This window comes from Aotus nancymaae, unplaced genomic scaffold (assembly GCF_030222135.1).
Source record: "Aotus nancymaae isolate 86718 unplaced genomic scaffold, 86718_ANA_hifiasm-v0.15.2.pri h1tg000008l, whole genome shotgun sequence".
NCBI lineage: Eukaryota > Metazoa > Chordata > Mammalia > Primates > Aotidae > Aotus > Aotus nancymaae.
In genome coordinates, this window is record NW_026988419.1 from 17,697,878 (window position 1) to 17,715,899 (window position 18,022).

The following is an 18,022-nucleotide window of genomic DNA, read 5'->3' on the forward strand; positions in this document are numbered from 1 at the left end:
AGATTTAATTCCATTTTGTTCCTCCAATAAGTGACTTACATATCTGAGCAGAAGAATCAGACCTGCTGAGTGAGGTGGGGTGCTGTGGTGCCATTTTGCATTCTCTTTGGGATATATATTGAGTGAAACCATATGAAATTTCTGTATTCATCATTTTTGATGTATAAAAACAGAAGTTTGGCCAGGCATGGGGGCTCATGTTTGTAATCGCAGCACTTTGGGAGGCCGAGGCGGGTGGATCACTTGAGGTCAGGAGTTTGAGACCAGCTTGGCCAGCATGGTGAAACCCTGTCTCTACTAAAAATATATTTAAAAAAATATTAGTCAGGCATGGTGGCAGGTGCCTGTAGTCCCAGCTACTTAAGAGGCTGCGGCAGGTGAATCGATTGACCCTGGGAGGCGGAGGTTGCCATGAGCCGAGATCGCATCACTGCATTCCAGCTTGGGTGACAGAGTGAGACTCTGTGTCAAAAAAAAAACAAAAAACCCAGAATTTTTATAAGTTTCAATCAAATATTGATATTGTGTGCAATGTCTTTGTGTGTGTGTGTGTGTGTGTGTGTGTGTGTGTGTATCTCATGACTAGACAACAGAACTGGCGTCTGAAGGGTCCTAAAAGATCAGAAAGTCCAGTATACTAGTTTTATAAACAACAAAACAAATCCACAGAAGTTTAAAGGTTTGTCCAAGCTAATAACTCTAAATCGCTCCAAAAATGTAGAAAAAGATATAAAATGCAAATGTATTTGAACTTCTGTTGCTAAAGATAATTAAGTGACTACTAGCAAATTAACATGTGGTTGATGTAACCCAGGCGAGTTTGAATTTCATATCAAGGACCCAGGTTCTTCCCACTCTTTTAGGTGCTGTCTGATCAAGGCTTAAGACGTTTTTTGCATTAATAAATGATGGATATGTCTGAGAGGCGAACAAAAACTCAAACTGGTTTTCCTCTGCTCTCACGATGCGATGACCACTAGCACTGAATATTTCTGTGGCCAGTTTGGGGTTACTTCCCCCACACGCCAAGTAAGCAAGAAAGCGGTTCTGCAGCAGACCCCAGCTGGGCATCCTCTCATTCGGTTCTGACACTGGAGATAGGGTCAGATCCCAGAGGCTCAGGCCTCAGTTCCACAAGATGCCCCCTGCTTTGGACACAGTCATAAAATTGGGTCTCCAAAACTTCTGACTGACCAGCTTCAAGTTGGGGTTCCCATGACCCCCTCTTTGGGTTGGAGCAATTTGCTACAGCAGCTCACACAACTCAGGAAAACACTTAGACTTACTAGTTTATTGTACAGGATATTACAGGAGATACAGCCGAAGAGGCACACAGGGCAAAGTGTGTGAGAAGGGGTGCATGGCTTCTGTGTCCCTTTTGGCCCCACCACCTGCCAGGAACCTCCATGTGCTCAGCTCTCTGGAAGCTCTTGAACCCAGTCCTTTTGAGTTTTTATGGAGGCTTCATTACATAGGCATGGTTAACTAAACAATTGGCCATTGGTGATCGACTTAACCTCCAGCCCCTCTCCCCTCCCCAGAAGTTGGGTGGCGGGTATGGGCTGAAGGTCCCAACCCTCTAATCATGCCTTGGTCTGTCTGGTGACCAGCCCCTATACTGAAGCTAACAAGGGACTGCCAGCCATCAGTCAATCATTAACATGATTGTGTATGCAGGAAATGAGGCTGAAGACCAAATATATATGCCACAATATTATAGAATAGAACTTTAATTTTACTTATTATTTTCCCCTTCCACATGTATTTCATTACTAACAACATCAATGTGGTGATGTCCATAAGATACTGTGGTTTTCAGGATCTCAGTTTGTAAGAAGAAATACCTACATGGTTATGCAGTATTATTTTCTGAAAGTATTCAAAGTAGTGAGGGTGGAGAGAATCTTTCCACTTCCCTCACCAGTAGAATTCAGTCAGTATTTTTTTTTCTTTGAGACAGAGTTTCCCTCTTGTTGCCCAGGCTGCAGTACACAATGGCGTGATCTCTGCTCACCGCAACCTCTGCCTCTCAGGTTCAAGCAATTCTCTTGCCTCAGCCCCCGAGTAGCTGTGATTACAGGCTTGTGCCACCATGTCCAGCTAATTTTTGTATTTTTAGTAGAGATGGGGTTTCACCATGTTGGTCAGGCTGGTCTTGAACTCCTGACCTCGTGATCCGCCCTCCTTGACCTCCTAAAGTGATGGGATTACAGGCGTGAGACTGCATCCAGCTTCAGTCAGTATTTCTTATGGTGGGTTGCACTGTTTTTCCTTTAGGAAGGGAAAGAAATTTCAAATAGCTGCTTCCTCAGGCCTTCAGTGAAATGATTTTCTTTTTATAATTCTAACATTGTTTTTTGTTATTGTTACAAAATGCTTTTTTAAGTTTTTTTTTTTTTTTTTTTTTTTGAGGCAGAGTTTCGCTGTTGTTACCCAGACTGGAGTGCAATGGCGCGATCTCGGCTCACCGCAACCTTCGCCTCCTGGGTTCAAGCAATTCTCCTGCCTCAGCCTCCTGAGTAGCTGGGATTACAGGCATGCACCACGATGCCCAGCTAATTTTTGTATTTTTAGTAGAGACGGGGTTTCACCATGTTGACCAGGATGGTCTCGATCTCTTGACCTCATGATGCTTTTTTAACTTTTTGAGGAAAGCAGCTGCAACTATCTTTTAAGAATATACTGCCCCCGAATAATGGCTGGGAGTATTCAGCCTTTCATTATGGTGTTTTCTTTAAGATTGGCAGCTCCAAAGTGAGAATGCCTAAGATGGAAACTTGGCTCTACCCTTATTATAGATAGAAAGTTAATTTCTATGAGCCTCTATTTTTTTCCTATATGCAGGGACACATATAGTATTTATTTCATAGAGTTGTTGGGGAGGATTAAATTAGATAATGCACACTTAAAGCCTTATGTCAGGGGCTGGGCACCTTGCCTCATGCCTGTAATCTTGGCGCTTTAGGAGGCTGAGGTGGGTCAATTGCTTGATCCCAGGCGTTCGAGACCAGCCTGGGCAACCTGACAAAACTCTGTCTCAACAAAAAAATGAAAAATATTAGCCGGGTGTGGTAGCAAGTGCCTGTAGTCCCTGCTACTTGGGAGGCTTTGATGGGAGGATCACTGGGGCCCAGAAAGTCTAGGCTGCAGTGAGCCATGATCGTACCACTGCACTCCAGCCTGGGTGATAGAGTGAGACCCTGTCTCAAAAAATAACTAAAAATAAAAAATAAACTTCTTTGTCGAATTCAATGCTTTTAGTCACAACTCAAAATGGCCTAATCAGTTAAGGAATTCGCTGGCTCACATAACTGAAAAACAGATAAGACTTGACTGATCTTGTCAAGCTGTCATTGCAGGTTGGCTACCTGCTGTTTCTATTTGTAAGGCTGCATACTTCTGTGTTCACACCCAGATGGACTGGGGTCGGCAGTGTCGGGGGGAGGGGGCAGTGACTTTGTTCCAGATTTTCTAAAATTCTGAGATCCACTCTGTATTACATCAGCTTACGCAAATGTCCATATCCAACCAATAACCGTAGCGGGGTTACAGTGCACTGACTAACTTAGCTTAGACCACGTGCCCTGGTGCCAAGCTTCCTTGGAACTGCATAGATCCTCAAATGGAAACAAGCTGTTGGAAAGAGGAGATGGGGGCCTGGATGCTGGAGAGGCAACTAGCAGTCCCTGGTACAAAGTAAGGACACTATTTTTAAATTGTTATTATGAAGGAGATGCTATTGACGATCCACAGTATGCCAAGCACTGCACACATGGTGTCATGTTTAACCCTCACAACTTTTTTTTTTTTCTTTTTGAGACAGAGTCTTGCTCTGTCACCCAGGCTGGAGTGCAGTGGCATGATTTTGCAGTGGCACAACCTCCACCTCCTGGGTTCAAACGATTCTTCTGCCTCAGCCTCCCGAGTAGCTGGGACTACAGGTGTGTGCCACCACCGGCTAATTTATTTTTTATTTCTTTTGGAGATGGAGTCTTGCTCTTGTCACCCAGGCTGGAGTGCAATGGCATGATCTCGGTTTACCACAACCTCCGCCTCCCGGGTTCAAGCGATTCTCCTGCCTCAACCTCTCAAGTAGCTGGGATTATAGGTGCCTGCCACCATGCCTGGCTAATTTTTTTGTATTTTTTTTTTTCTTTTTAGTAGAGACGGGGTTTCACCATGTTGGCCAGGCTGGTCTCGAACTCCTCACCTTGTGATCTGCCTGCCTTGGCCTCCCAAAGTGCTGGGATTACAGGTGTGAGCCACTGCACCTGGCCTAACCCTCATAATTTTAAAAGGTAGACATTGATATATCCTTTAATAGAGGACAAAACTGAGTGAGGCTCAGGAAGTGTCATGCCTCCAAATTCAGGAAAGTTAACTCGTGGCAGACCTGAGATTCAAATCCAAGTCTTTTCTCAAATGTTTGCCCTAAGGATTTCTCTTTTGGTGCTGAGAAAATGAACCAGGGAATGTGAACCAGGGAAAATAACAAGAGGATTTGGTGGGAACCAAGAGGACAAATGAGATTAACAGATTTAGAAGTAACAGGAGGCTTTCCATTTCCTTCACAGATCATGACAACTGGCCCGAGGGAGCAGGGGACCTTTCTGTTGTCAAAAAGATGAAGGAGTCTTTTAAGCAGAAAGCTAAGCTCTGAGCTGAGGAAACAAGGTGTCCTTTGTCCCCTAGTACCTTCTCATCTTGAGGATGTGCTTCTGTACATTTTAAAAGCTTGCAGTTAGTATGGAAAACATCTTTCTGATTTTTAAATGTTACTAATTATATCTGTGGAAAAACTATTCCTGAAATATATATATTTTTATGTCCCAATGGAAATCTTTTAACCTGTGATTTAAAAATGTTTAACAGAAATTAACATATTTTAATGATTTTACTTTTTATTTCTAGGAAAAGTATTTGAAAAATGGAATAATTTTAAATCAATAATAATTCTAGGGATCATGAACTCCCAGAAGATTTTATTTAATTATAAAGATAGAGGCCAGGTGTGGTGGCTCACACCTGTAATCCCAGCATTTTGGGAGGCTGAGGCGGGTGGATCACCCGAGGTCAGGAGTTGAAGACCAGCCTGGCCAACATGGTGAAACCCCGTCTCTACTAAAAACAAAAACAAAAAACAAAAAAACAAAAAATAATAACAGCAGAAGATAAATCCTAATTGTGGCATAATTATGATTATTATAATTAGAATTACACAATAACTTATTTTTGGTGGCAAATACTTTTGGAACAATAAAGCCTTATGGTAATTAGTGATGTGTAGTTTGTTTTGTTCACGTAGTCAAATTTGTATAAATTCTCTTAATTCAAAGAAATAGTTATGTGTGTTTCTTTTGACAGTGCCTGATTTGTGTCTTGATTTCCTACCCGAAGTATTTCCTTTTCTTCATGCACCTCCTTTTGTAGGCAAAAACAAAATTTAAATTGTATGCAAATGCATTGTTTCCATATTCTGCCTTTAATGGCTCCAGTCTGGTAGTGAGACCGTTATTTAAGAAATGTCTTTAGCAGACTGAATATGTTCATTCTTTGTCTTAAAGTTCTTTCAAGTGTCTGAGGTGAAGTGGCTATTTTCTCTTTTTTATCATTAACATTCATTTTATTTATTTATTTAGTTCTGAGCTGGAGTCTCACTGTGTCACCTAGGCTGGAGTGCAATGGCGCAATCTCGGCTCATTGCAGCCTCCGCCTCCCATGCTCAAGCAATTCTCCTGCCTTAGCCTCCTGAGTAGCTGGGATTACAGGCGTGCGCCTCCACGCCCAGCTAATTTTTGTATTTTTAGTAGAGCCAGGGTTTCATCATATTGGCCAGGCTGGTCTTGATCTCCTGACCTCAAGTGATCCACCTGCTTCGGCTGCCCAAAATGATGGGATTACAGGCATGAGCCACCACGCCTGGCCTGTCATTAACACTCATTTTAAAGTGTATGATTTACCAACCTCTGGGGTTTGGGACCCAGAATCTGCAGCTTTCTCATGCCCTCAAGCAGCACTGGCAGGAGGGAGAGGCTAATGAGGTACCCAGGGTACAACATTTAAGGAGATATTATCCACTGTCAGGTTTGTGCCCAGGCAAAATGGCCCTTGAGAGTGAGTGTGTCCTTAAATTTTGTGCCCATACTAATAATGTGGGAAGATCAGAAAGCTTTCTTTTCCTCCCAGATAGCTCTTTAACAGTGGCCTTCTGGAACAACTGAGAATTATAAGCCCCGTTAGAGGGCAAAGTGGCCCTAATACAGGTTGGTGGAGAAGATGGAAAAGACAGGGCTTGCTTTCACACGACCTGCGTCGATGACTGGCATCAACTCCTTAAATCTCCATAGCGTTGCCATTGATTTCTGCTTAAGGCACAGAACCTGCCTACGTAGCAGTAACCTTAGCTACAACTCCTTATTAGAGCTTCTTCTTAGACTATCACTGGACAGCTGGTCATTATTGATATTTTAGAATTATGAATTTGTTATCATAATAGTATCCTGTCAATAATATTCTTTTGCCACTACACTTAGTGAGCTTTGTTGTAGGGTGACTGTTCTTGAATAGGCTGAGTGATTTTGAGCTCCTGCTATGTATTTAGGATTATGCCAGAAGTGAGACATGCAGTGGTGAAAAAATACACACAGATCTTGCCTTACTGAGCTTACAATACAGAGAGAGTGAGAGAGCAGGAGTGTTATAGACAATAAGGCCATGATGTCCACAGCATATAACTGAAAGAAAAAGACATCTGGAAAACAAAATGAAAACAATTGTATATTTATATTAAAAGAAGTTGTTGATAAAGATGACCCTTATGAATATTATCCCTCCCCCACACATGAATCTTTTGGTTTGTGGCTTATGTTAGCTCAGGTCCTCTGAAAAGCAGGTGCCCAGACATGTTGGAAACAGACGCTCGGTGCCACAAATAAAAATTAGCACTGAGACAAAGGATCTTTCAGCAACGCAATTTTTACTTCCTGGACTGCAGGAAGGATACTCCCACCAGCCATCATGCCAGAGAATACAGTGAACAAAGGAAAACACACAAATTTATCCCTTACGCATTTGGGGTCGTCTTTACTGCTGTGTTTGATCTCCATCGGCTGGAACCAGACCTCACAATTTAAACTAAAACCCTACGGCTAACAACTTAAAACTTTTCTAAACACGTAAAAGCAGTGGAGAGCTGGGACATGCCTGTGAGCACGTCCAGCACAGATATCTTGGTCAGAGTACAAGGAAATAGAATGTACTATGTGCCTGTAAGCATGGCACGTCTAACAGCTACATAGGATAGGGCTTAGCAAAGAGTTGTTAGCACACTTATGGTTTATTTTTAAGAAAGGAAACTTTAAAAAAGAAACTTTTCTACTTCCCACAGACATAATGCGATTTGCATGACACTTATTGGGGACCATGCCTGTGGAGGATAAGTGTGGGGAGCCAAAGAAGGCAGTGATGGCCTTCAGACCATGCTGCAAGGCTGATCCCTGTAAAAGAGACGGGAGAAAGGATTGGGCTGGAGGCATCTCAGACTGCAGCAGTGATGCTTTCTTAAGACAGGCTTGCTGAACATGTGTGTTCACATTGACAGCGGCCCACGGGAATAGCAGCAGGCACTCAATGGATCACGTGGATTCCACCTGTATTGCTCCCTGTCCCTACTGTGAAAAAGTAACTCTGTCTCCTCCTCCTGGTTCCTGGACAAAGGGAGTTCAAAGTGCTCTGGCATCAGACAGTTTGTAGCTCAATGGGACCTTGTGGCATAAGACGTAGTTTGTAATTCATATCGGGACCTTATGTCCCCTGGCAAGAGCCTCCCTCTTTGGGACCAGGATTTCCAGTGCTGCTATTCTCCTTAAATCCTGCAGCAGATCATTGGAAATGATAGAAAGCAGGGCCACTCCTGATTTCACCCGCTGGACCCCAGACACGGTCCCAAACCTACTGATGACACACATCCTTGAGGATAACACTCCATCCTGGCCCTTCAGCCGGGTCTCGGTTGTTCAAGTCCTCCATGAGGCTGGCTGCCTATGGATAGTGCGGGGTGTGGACGGACGCTGGTTCCACAACCAGGGGCTCACTCTTTCATCTCCTTCACTGGGAAGTAAGTCACCTGATTGGATTGGGACCTTGCCTAGCGACCAGGCTTTCTGTAAGCCCCCAGATAGTCATGGTGTCTGAGTCCCCGCAGGCAGGAAAGCCAAACTCTTGCTTAGAATAGGTATTTGTCACTACGAGGAGTGACACAGAAACCACCAGCAATTTGAACAGGGAAAGTTAAATGTGAAGAGCGATTATCACAGCAGATTGGAGTAGTGAAGGACTGGCTAGTAGGAAGTAAAAAGAACTTGAGCATGAGAATAGCAGATATCAGGAGTAGCCTGCACTACTAGGGTTAAGACTGAGCGCTCAAAGAAGAGCCCTGTCTGGGCACGGTGGCTGATGCCTGTAATTCCAGCACTTTGGGAGACTGAGGCAGGCGGATCACCTAAGGTCAGGAGTTGAAGACCAGCCTGGCCAACATGATGAAACCCCGTTTCTACTAAAAATACAAAAATTAGCCACTGGGCATGTGGCAGGTGCCTGTAATCCCAGCTACTCAGGAGGCTGAGGCAGGAGAATCGCTTGAACCTGGGAGGCAGAGGTTGGTAGTGAGCCGAGATGGTGCCACTGCACTCTAGCCTGGTTGGTGCTACTGCACTCCAGCGAGACTCAGTCTCAAAAAACCAACCAACCAACCATCCACAGAGCTCAAAGAAGAGCCCTGGCCGGGCACGGTGGCTCACGCCTGTCATCCCAGCACTTTGGGAGGCTGAGGTCAAGAGTTTGATATCAGCTTGGCCGACATGGTGAAACCCTGTCTCTACGAAAAATACAAAAATTATCCTGGCCGGTGGCAGGCATCTTGAAGCTGAGACAGGAGGATCGCTTGAACTTGAGAGGCGGAGGTTGCAGCGAGTTGAGATCGCGCCACTGCACTCCAGGCTGGGCGACAAGAGCGAGACTCCATTTCAAAAGAAAAAAGAAAAGAAAGATTTTCCGGCTCCACCATCATAGGGCCACTCCTGAATAGGGCTATCATGAAGCTCTGACAACTGTGAAGGAGAGAGAGAAGGAAGGGGGATTGGGTAGGAAAAAATCCACAGACCGCAGTACAGTCCAAGAAAGGGAGGACCAGGCAGATGGGAAGTCCTCAAGCAAAAGTCACCCGTGGGAGCCACCCTTGTCCCAAGGGAATAGCTTGGTGTGGACAGCAAGACTGTGTTTGTCATGGGCCAGGAGCAGCCAGAGGGGGAAGACCGTGGTGGATGTAGAGGGGCAGCAGCTGGGACCCACAGCCAATCACTTTTGTTTCCCATAGCAGGAGGTCTAAGGGGTTTCTTTTCATGGCTGCCACTTGGCTATTCTGCAACTGTAAAACTTCACCATTGATCTCATTTATTTTTTAACATACCTGGGGCTTGGCTCAAAGCAGTGCCACCTTGTGGTTAGTTGTGGAACACCAGTTTGTCTGGGCCGTGCCTTAGGATTCAAGACCCAGCTGCAACTTGAACTTTAGTTTCTTCCTTTGGCATTTCTTCTGCACTCCTTGTTTACAAGGATTTCATTTCGGCAAAGGAGCTGTCTAGTGAAATGAGACCCACCAGCAGGAAGATTCTAAACCGTATTCTAGAAAGGTTTGCTGCATCAAAACTAGTGATTATTGAGCCCGTGTTTTAAGACAGCCAAATCTCTGGGCTATTTTGGATTTTATCTTGGACAACACCGTTTCTGATTTGTATGGCAACCAAGGCCCTCTGTGGGTTAGTGCCAGCTTTCAGGCAGCCGTGGCTCAGTGAGAGGCACGCTTGCGTTCTGCCGGGTAGGAGTCAGAGTCTTAGGATCTACCAAGTCCTGATGCCATCAGCATTCACACTGCCTTATCCCCTTCCCACGCTGGGATCGGTAGGCCCACCACCTGTTCTTGTCTGCAGCCTTCAGACTTGTTCTCCTTGAGACTGTCAGTTCTCCAAAAGGAAATAACTTGAAATCCCCTTCTTGACGGAGGCCACCCTCTGCTGAGGTTACTAACCTTCCTGCTTGCTGCTTCCTGGCATCCTGTCTCTCTGCTTATTTTGCCCTTTTCTGCCACTTTCTGCAGAGCTCTTGTTGGACTCTCTCTTTCCATGAATTAGAGATTTTAGAGTGCACTGGAGTCCAACTGCTTGTGTTCGAATCCCAGCTTCTACCACTTACTTGCTCTTGTGAGGGTATTGAGACAGTTGAGGAATTTGTATAGACACTTACTGGTCATTTTGTTTGATGTGATAATGGCATGGCAGTTATTATTTTTTAATTAACAAATATTGATGTCTAGGATTTACTTTAAAATATTTCAACTTAAAAAAATGGAGGAAGAGGGGTTGGTGAAATGAGATTGGCAGTATGGTAATTATTGTCTAAGCTGGGTGACAGATACATTATACATTATCTGTATGCGGCTATATTATACATTATATGGTTAATTCTACTAGTCTCTCAATCTTTGGGTAAGTTTAGAAGTTCCCCAACTAAAAAGTGTAAGGGTCTAAAATGTGTAAAATGAAAACGGCCTCATGAATTACTTGGATGTGGGTAACATGGGGAAGAGTTAGCTGACTACATATAAACGTTACTGGGGAGAGACAGGAGGGAGTTTGCACTGAGCCTCCCACAGTTTATAGGGGTTCATGAGTGTCGCAGAGAGAGTAGAAGACCAGGTCCCAAATAGAATATATGTTTGATGGTGCAAAACGATTGCCTTCTGACCTGGATTCTGCTCTGCAGGCCCTGCAAAGACCCCTGTAACCCTGATCAGCTAACCCAGCCAACTAATGCTGGGTTAGCATTAGTTGGCTCCAGCATAAGCCAGTTGGGTAAACAGAAGCTTACAAGAAATGGACAATACCATCGAATTATTCCATAGCATTGTTGTACCTGAGTTCATGTGCTTTGAGTGGGGAAATTATATCTAGTTGGTAAATTTGGAAAAAAAAACTCAAATCAGCAAAGTAAAGACAATTTTCCTTGTTTCTCTTGCATATTTTGGACCATTTGGCTTTTGTTTTCATTTGTCTGGACTGAGTCACAAGTTTAGTCAGAGTTTGTAGTTCTAAGTATGACTCAACAGAGTCAGCTTTTTCAGATGCAAATGATTATCATGGACTTAAATAGCAAAGATTTGAAAAAAAAAAAAGTCATTTCTGTAAGTGATTCAGAGTAGATGTAAGTCATAATTTCTTACCCTGTAATTTTATCTTCTGCGTGAAAAGCTGCCTACCAAAGGCTATTTTGTTCTATTTCTTTGACTTCCTGTTCTCAGATAAACCAAGAAGAGAGGGACATCCTATTTCTGGTTTTGCTGAAGCCTTTTAAAAATTCTTGATGATTTAAGAAATACAAAAATACAGAAAAGTAGAGAGGTTCAATCTGAGTTTATAGTAAAAGACAAGGAGGAAGATAAGGTCATCAGAGGAAGGTAGATAAGACTTGCTGGGAGATTCAGCTGTGAGACATTGAATCTGGATTTGGGATTAATAGGATTGATTGTGAAGTAGAGGTAGGCTGGTATGGACATTATGGGACTTGGGGTGAGTGGATGCTTTTATCCAATTCTTTCTTTTTTTGTTTTTGAGATGAAGTCTCTCTCTGTTGCCCAGGTTGGAGTGCAGTGATGCCATCTTTGCTCACTGCAGTCCCTGCCTCTTGGGTTCAAGTGATTCTCCTGTCTCAGCCTCCCAAGTAGCTGGGATTATATGCACCCACCATCACACCCAACTAATTTTTGTATTTTTAGTAGAGATGAGGTTTCACCATGTTGGCCAGGCTGGTCTCGAACTCCCGACTTCAGATGATCTGCCCACCTCGGCCTCCCAAAGTGCTGGGATTACAGGCGTGAGCCACCGTGCCTGGCTCTTCTGCCTAGTTTTTATCATTTTGCCTTTGCTGTCCTAACTCAGCAGCGTCAATCCTTCCTTACACACCCCCTGCCATCAAGCTGCTATCATCCTTTTATTTTAAAAGGAAATTATTTACTTCCTTTTAAATAAAGATGAATATGACATCTTTTTGATTATACTGGTATTTATTTTGGAATTGCTCCTGTAAGTGCTCTGATCACAAATTTGAATATCTTGAGTGGTCTATACTTAATTCTATATTCCAGTGGGGGGAAAATCAAAATTGTGTCTCTCTCTTTTTGTCTTTCTGATAGAAAGAGCCTTATTTTTTTCTTCCCTTTTCTTTTTCTTTATTGTGATATAACTGATATATATAACATAATTTTTGCCATTTTAATGATTTTAAGTGTGCAATTCTTACTGTAATTATAGACAATTACAGAATTGTCTGTAATTGGTAGAATTTCAATTTCTCAAATAGCAAGATAAACTCAAATATGCATTACCTTAACACCATACAAATTTGAATTCTCAAAATCCAAGTATGTTTGAGAAAACATCTAGAGTACATCGAGAAAAATAGGAATTAAATACATAATTACTGGAAAAATATGTCAGCTATCACACATTTAAATCCTGCCTACAAATGTCAAATGGAAATTTTTCTATTGATTTGTATATATTTTCAGATTATCTGTTTTTTTTGAGCAAATTCGTGAAAGACATCTTTGATTTACAACCACATCAGACTTTAAATGTCATTTATTTCCACTTAAAGCCTATGTTTTACATTATATTTACATGAAGCATTAGCAATTTGGTTTTAGTGTAGATGTCCAAACTCTTGTATGGAAGTCAAAATGTCATGCCCAAATGCTAAAATTTTTATTCTGAAGTAACTATATTTAATTAGAAAACTCAGAAAACTACAATGTGGAGAATTAAACATGAAAATTTCAAGTTTTATTAAATAACAGACTTTAAGTATGTTTTGAAATTTAGTGTGTTTGAATATTTATGCAAATTTTTCAGATTTAGAATGCATTTAGAAAAACAATGCAACTTGTAAATGATTTTTTATCACGGAGAGTGGGGGAAGGGATAGTTGGCTGGACTTACTTTTTCAGAATGGAGAGTTTTGATAGTAGGCAAATTTTAAACTGACACTTTCTGTTTCTTTCCTTTTTTGAAGGTCCTAGTATCTTAACTACCTCATGGCTTTTTTTTTTTTTTTTTTTTTTTCTGAGATAGATTCTTGCTCTGTCATCCAGACTGAGGTGCAGTGGTGTCATCTTGGCTTACTGCAACCTCCTCCTCCCAGGTTCAAGTGATTCTCATGCCTTGGCCTCTCAAGTAGCTGGGATTACAGGCATGTGCCACCACGCCCAGCTAATTTTTATATTTTTCGTAGAGATGAGGGTTTTGCCATGTTGGCTAGGCTGGTCTTGAACTCCTGGCCTCAAGTGATCTGCCCACCTTGGCCTCCCAAAGTGCTGGGATTACCTTGTGGCTTTTGGACTATCATTCTTACTTTAAAGTTAAATTTCTTTTAGGGAGCTTCTAACTCTACTGTGTAATAGTGCTGAAATGGTGGTGGCACGGCATTATTTATTTAAAGATAGTTTAATTCACGTAATTTTTAGCTTCCAACAAGTATATTCACACCATTGTTTTGTCTTTCTGTCACCAAACACCAAATATATAAACACAAAATATTCACATACCATCTTTCACATTTTACCAGTAAGAGATGAATGATTTCATCAAGTATTTTTGAATAGTTTGGAGTGTGCCTTTCCAAACAGATAATTATTTTGGAGACCCTGAAATCTCTGAACATCATTTTTATTTCAGGAAACTTTAAAGAGTATGTGATCATAACACTTCAAACTCCTTTGGAAGGACAATACTCTTTACATGTACACAGAAGTTATGTCTCATGTAAATTATAGATTTACATAATTTGGCTATCCAGAGCCAACTACATGGATAGGATGCTTGATTTTAAGCACAAATAGTTTTATCTGATTTGCCTTGCGTGATGTAAGTTTACTCTGAAAACAGAGTAACAACATTTTAATAATTCCTAGTTATTAAAAAAATAAAGTTCTTACAGTAAAGGGTTAATTTCCATATAGTCTGCTGTTCCCAGGGAAGAGATTTTTTTGTGTTTAGGGTGTCTGTGTGTGTGTGTGTGTGTGTGTGTGTGTGTGGTTTTACCCCATTTTATTTAATTGAGGTGAAATTGACATAATATGAAATTAACTAATTTAGCCAGAGGTGGTGGCTCAAGCCTGTAGTAATCCCAGCACTTTGTGAGGCAGAGGCAAGTGAATCGCTTGAGCTCAAGAGTTTGAGACCAGCCTGGGCAACATGGTGAAACCCTGTCTCTACAAAAAATACAAAAATTGGCTGTTCATGCCTGTAGTCCCAGCTACTCAGAAGGCTGAAACAGGAGGATCACTTGAACCTGGGAAGGTTTCAGTGAGCCTAGATGGTGCCACTGTACTCCAGCCTGGGCAACAGAGACCCTGACTAAAAAAAAAAAAAAAATTAACCATTTAAAAATGAACGATCCAGTGGCATTTAGTACATTCACAATGTTGTGCAATCATCATCTTTGTCTAGTTTCAAAACATTTTCACGTGCTTTTGCTGGGCACAGTGGCTCATGCCTGTGATCCCAGCACTTTGGGAGGCCAAGGTGGGAGGATCACCTGAGCTCAGGAGTTCGAGACCAGCCTGGTCAACATGGCAAAACCCTGTCTCTACTAAAAATACAAAAATTAGCCTAACAAGAGCAAAACTCTGTCTCAAAAAAAAAAAAAAAAAAAAAAAGAAAGCCACCAGTTTCAGCCTAAAAACTTCCGGAATGGTCGTTGGAGATCAGAGTGGAAGTTCACCATCACACCACCTATGGCCCAGGTGGTTGGAGTGCTTAAGACTCAGGTTCTTTATTATGATGATGGCAATGCTCAGTAGGTTAGTCATAAAGATGTATAGGATTCACTAACTGTTTTGAATGAAGCCCAAACTGCCAAGGAGTTTATTAAAATCATAGAGAATGCAGAAAATGAGTATCAGACAGCAATTAGTGAAAACCATCAAAGTCAGATACCACATTCAAGGCCTTGGCGCTGGCAGCTTCCAGTTACCCGCACCAAAATCAACTGGAACAAAATACTTGGCTACAAGATTGGCAAAGAAATGCAGAATGCTTAAAGGCTGAATGTAGAATTCTCCAGTATGTGGAAAGACAAGGATTCAACGTGTGGTCATATGATAAACAAGTGATTTATAAAAGAGTAATATTTTGCTAGGGCTTTCAAAGTTAACTGGTTTTCTAGCCTCATGGAATACTGTGGAACCTATAGCGTTGCCTTGATTCTTTTGTGTTCTCTGCCTTGTAATTTTCTGTTATTGCTATATCTACGTGTAAATCTTTTTTTTTGTTTTTAATTCTGCCACATTTAATGCTGGAGAGAGAAAGATCTATCCTAGAGACATTTTATTGTTTAAAAAAGTTTCCTAGCCATGAAGCCCTGCTACTGATTTAGACAAGGTATTATGGTCATTACTTTTTACCCCTGTCCTTCCAGGCACTTCTGGTACTTCAGTGGTTTTTACTGATCACCAACACCTAAAGAGACTGTGCTGCAATCTATAGCTAAATGGAAGACACATTCATCCTTCTCCCTCTGCCTGCTTTGATCATCATTTATTGCATCTGATAACTGTAATTTTCCAAAGACTTGAACCACATTCCCTGCACATGAACATGTTTGCTTTTACCCCTTCTCTCATTGTCTCCTTCCCATTTTAATACCATTGTAATTATAGACATCTGCGTTTTAATTTTTTAGTTTTTTAATTTTTTATTTTTTAAAATTTTTAAATTTTTATTTTTGACATCTGCATTTTTAGAAGGGTTTTACCCATGTATTTATTTATTTTTAACATCCAAGAACTGCTGACATACTGTGGATGTAGAGTATAAAACTTGAAAAATGCAGATGTTGAAGGAATAATAGGTATCTTGTGCTTTAATACTTTATGGCAGGATTGTACTATAAGCAAATGAATTAAACAGCTATGTAAATCATAAACAAAAACTAAAAACGAACCAAAGTGAAAAGGATAACTTCCAGGCACTATCTTTCTATTGTAACCTGTTATTTAAGGAAATACTAGTTATTTCTTCTAAATAGGATGTAAAACTTTTTTCAAATTACTCTTCCTCTGTCCTGTCTGCCAAGAACTCAAGTGTAATTGTGATAAAATAACCTTTCCCAGGTATATTGACAGGTATGTGTGTAATCTCAGAATACACAGGTGACATAGTTATATGACAACTGGTAATGGTGGATTCATTCACATTGTTTACACTTCTATGACCAGGCCTTAAGGGAAGGTCAGTTTTTTAAAAAACCAAGTAGTGTCTTCCTACCTATTCCCAGATACATGTTAAAAAAGAAAGGTGTTTTTGCTTCAGTTTGTTTTTGCTCAGTAATTTAGTCAAGTAACAGTTTGTTTCCAAGTGACCCCTTGAGCTGTGTATGCATTTTTATTTCAAATAAAATATATTTGTATTATTTGTCATTCATACTATTCATCCATACCACACTATCTTCTGTATCAGGTAGCCTAATAGAAATATACCTGTTTTGGCTGGTCGTGGTGGCTCACGCCTATAATTCCAGCACTTTGGGAGGCAGAGGCAGGTGGATCACGAGTTCAAGAGATTGAGATCATCCTGGTCAACATGGTGAAACCCTGTCTCTACTAAAAATACAAAAATTAGCTGGGCATGGTGGTGCGCGCCTGTAGTTCCAGCTACTCAAGAGGCTGAGGCAGGAGAATTGCTTGAACCCAGGAGGCAGAGGTTGTGGTGAGCCTTGATCGTGCCATTGCACTCCAACCTGGGTAACAAGAGTGAAACTCTGTCTCAAAAAAAAAAAAAAAGAAATATACCTGTTTTGTTCTTTAAAAAACCCAAAAAAACCCAAAACACCAAAACATTTTATCATACCAAAAAGAAACTCTATATACATTAAGCAGTTGCTCTTCTTATGCTGTCCTCCACCCCTGTCCCCAGCAGCCACTAGCTGGAATTACGTCTCTCTCTATGGATATTTAATGTATAGTGAATCATCTAATATGTGACCTTTTGTGTCTGGCTTTTTTCACTTATCATAATGTTTTTGAGGGTCATCCACATCGTAGCATATGTCAGTACTTCTAGCGAAGAGTTTTCATCATGTTTATGCGAGTGAGACTGCTTCTACCTGTGGACAGTTTCCTAGACCTTATTTCTAGAATGTTCCCTCCAAAGAGCTGAAGGTTTAAGTGATCATGCATGGAGGACTTAATCTTATGTTAAAGAAATCTGATAAAAGAATTCCTGGCATTTTGAGAGGAAGGAAATCCTGAGCTTGTGTGACTGCCCACAAGGATGGATTTTGGTGCAGGGACTGCCGGGCAGTGGCTGCTGGGATGCAGCGCACAGAGCCTCCCTCCGGAAGGAAGACGCGGCACACAGAGCATCCCTCGGAAGCAAGGAGCTGCTGGAATAAAAGAGTATTTTGAGTGTGATTATATTCAAAATAAAAGAGTTATTTGAGAGGGAGTATATTTTTTATAAAAGAGTACTTTGAGTGTGATTATGTTGACAACGGATGGCCCTAGCTGTCAGCCCGCTTCCGGGACGGCCTCCGCTGAAGACGGCTGCCTCGGCCAAGGCCATGTTCCTTCCCAGGTAGACCTCATCCAAAGACTGATTGTCATGGAGGGGACAGAAAGGGCCAGTTCTCCCTCACCGACTCAGAACAGCTCTGAATTGTCATTCTGTCTTTAGAACTCCCCGTAGGGTTGACTGAGGCCCAGTCACCTCCTTTCTGCCCTTCTTTTCCACAGGTGTTGGTTCCACGTGCGCTCGTAGTAAATCTCCTGTACGCTAAATTCCATCACAGAGTTAGCTTTCCTGGGAACCTTATCTATAGTCCTAGATTTTCTGCAGAGTTACAGAGAAGGAAGGAAGGAAGATCTGCGCCTCCTCTAAGCTGAGAAGCTTTGCGTTTCGGCTACTGGGCTGTC

General features: G+C 41.8%; 1 protein-coding gene across 4 annotated transcripts in view; it reads left to right on the top strand.

Moving 5' to 3' along the window:
• The window catches only part of PECR (peroxisomal trans-2-enoyl-CoA reductase), a 62,422-nt gene extending 45,887 nt beyond the window's left edge, over nucleotides 1-16,535 (top strand). For 2 of the 4 annotated variants that reach the window (XM_021666912.2, XM_064373011.1), the window contains one exon: nucleotides 4,575-5,276. In XM_021666912.2, the coding sequence (XP_021522587.2) occupies nucleotides 4,575-4,660 (86 nt within the window). In that variant the 3' untranslated portion in view covers nucleotides 4,661-5,276. Of the gene's footprint in view, nucleotides 1-4,574; nucleotides 5,277-15,528 lie in introns of those variants that run through there. The other 2 variants (XM_064373012.1, XM_064373010.1) reach the window with 2 other exon arrangements.
• Nucleotides 16,536-18,022: the final 1,487 nt, after the last annotated feature.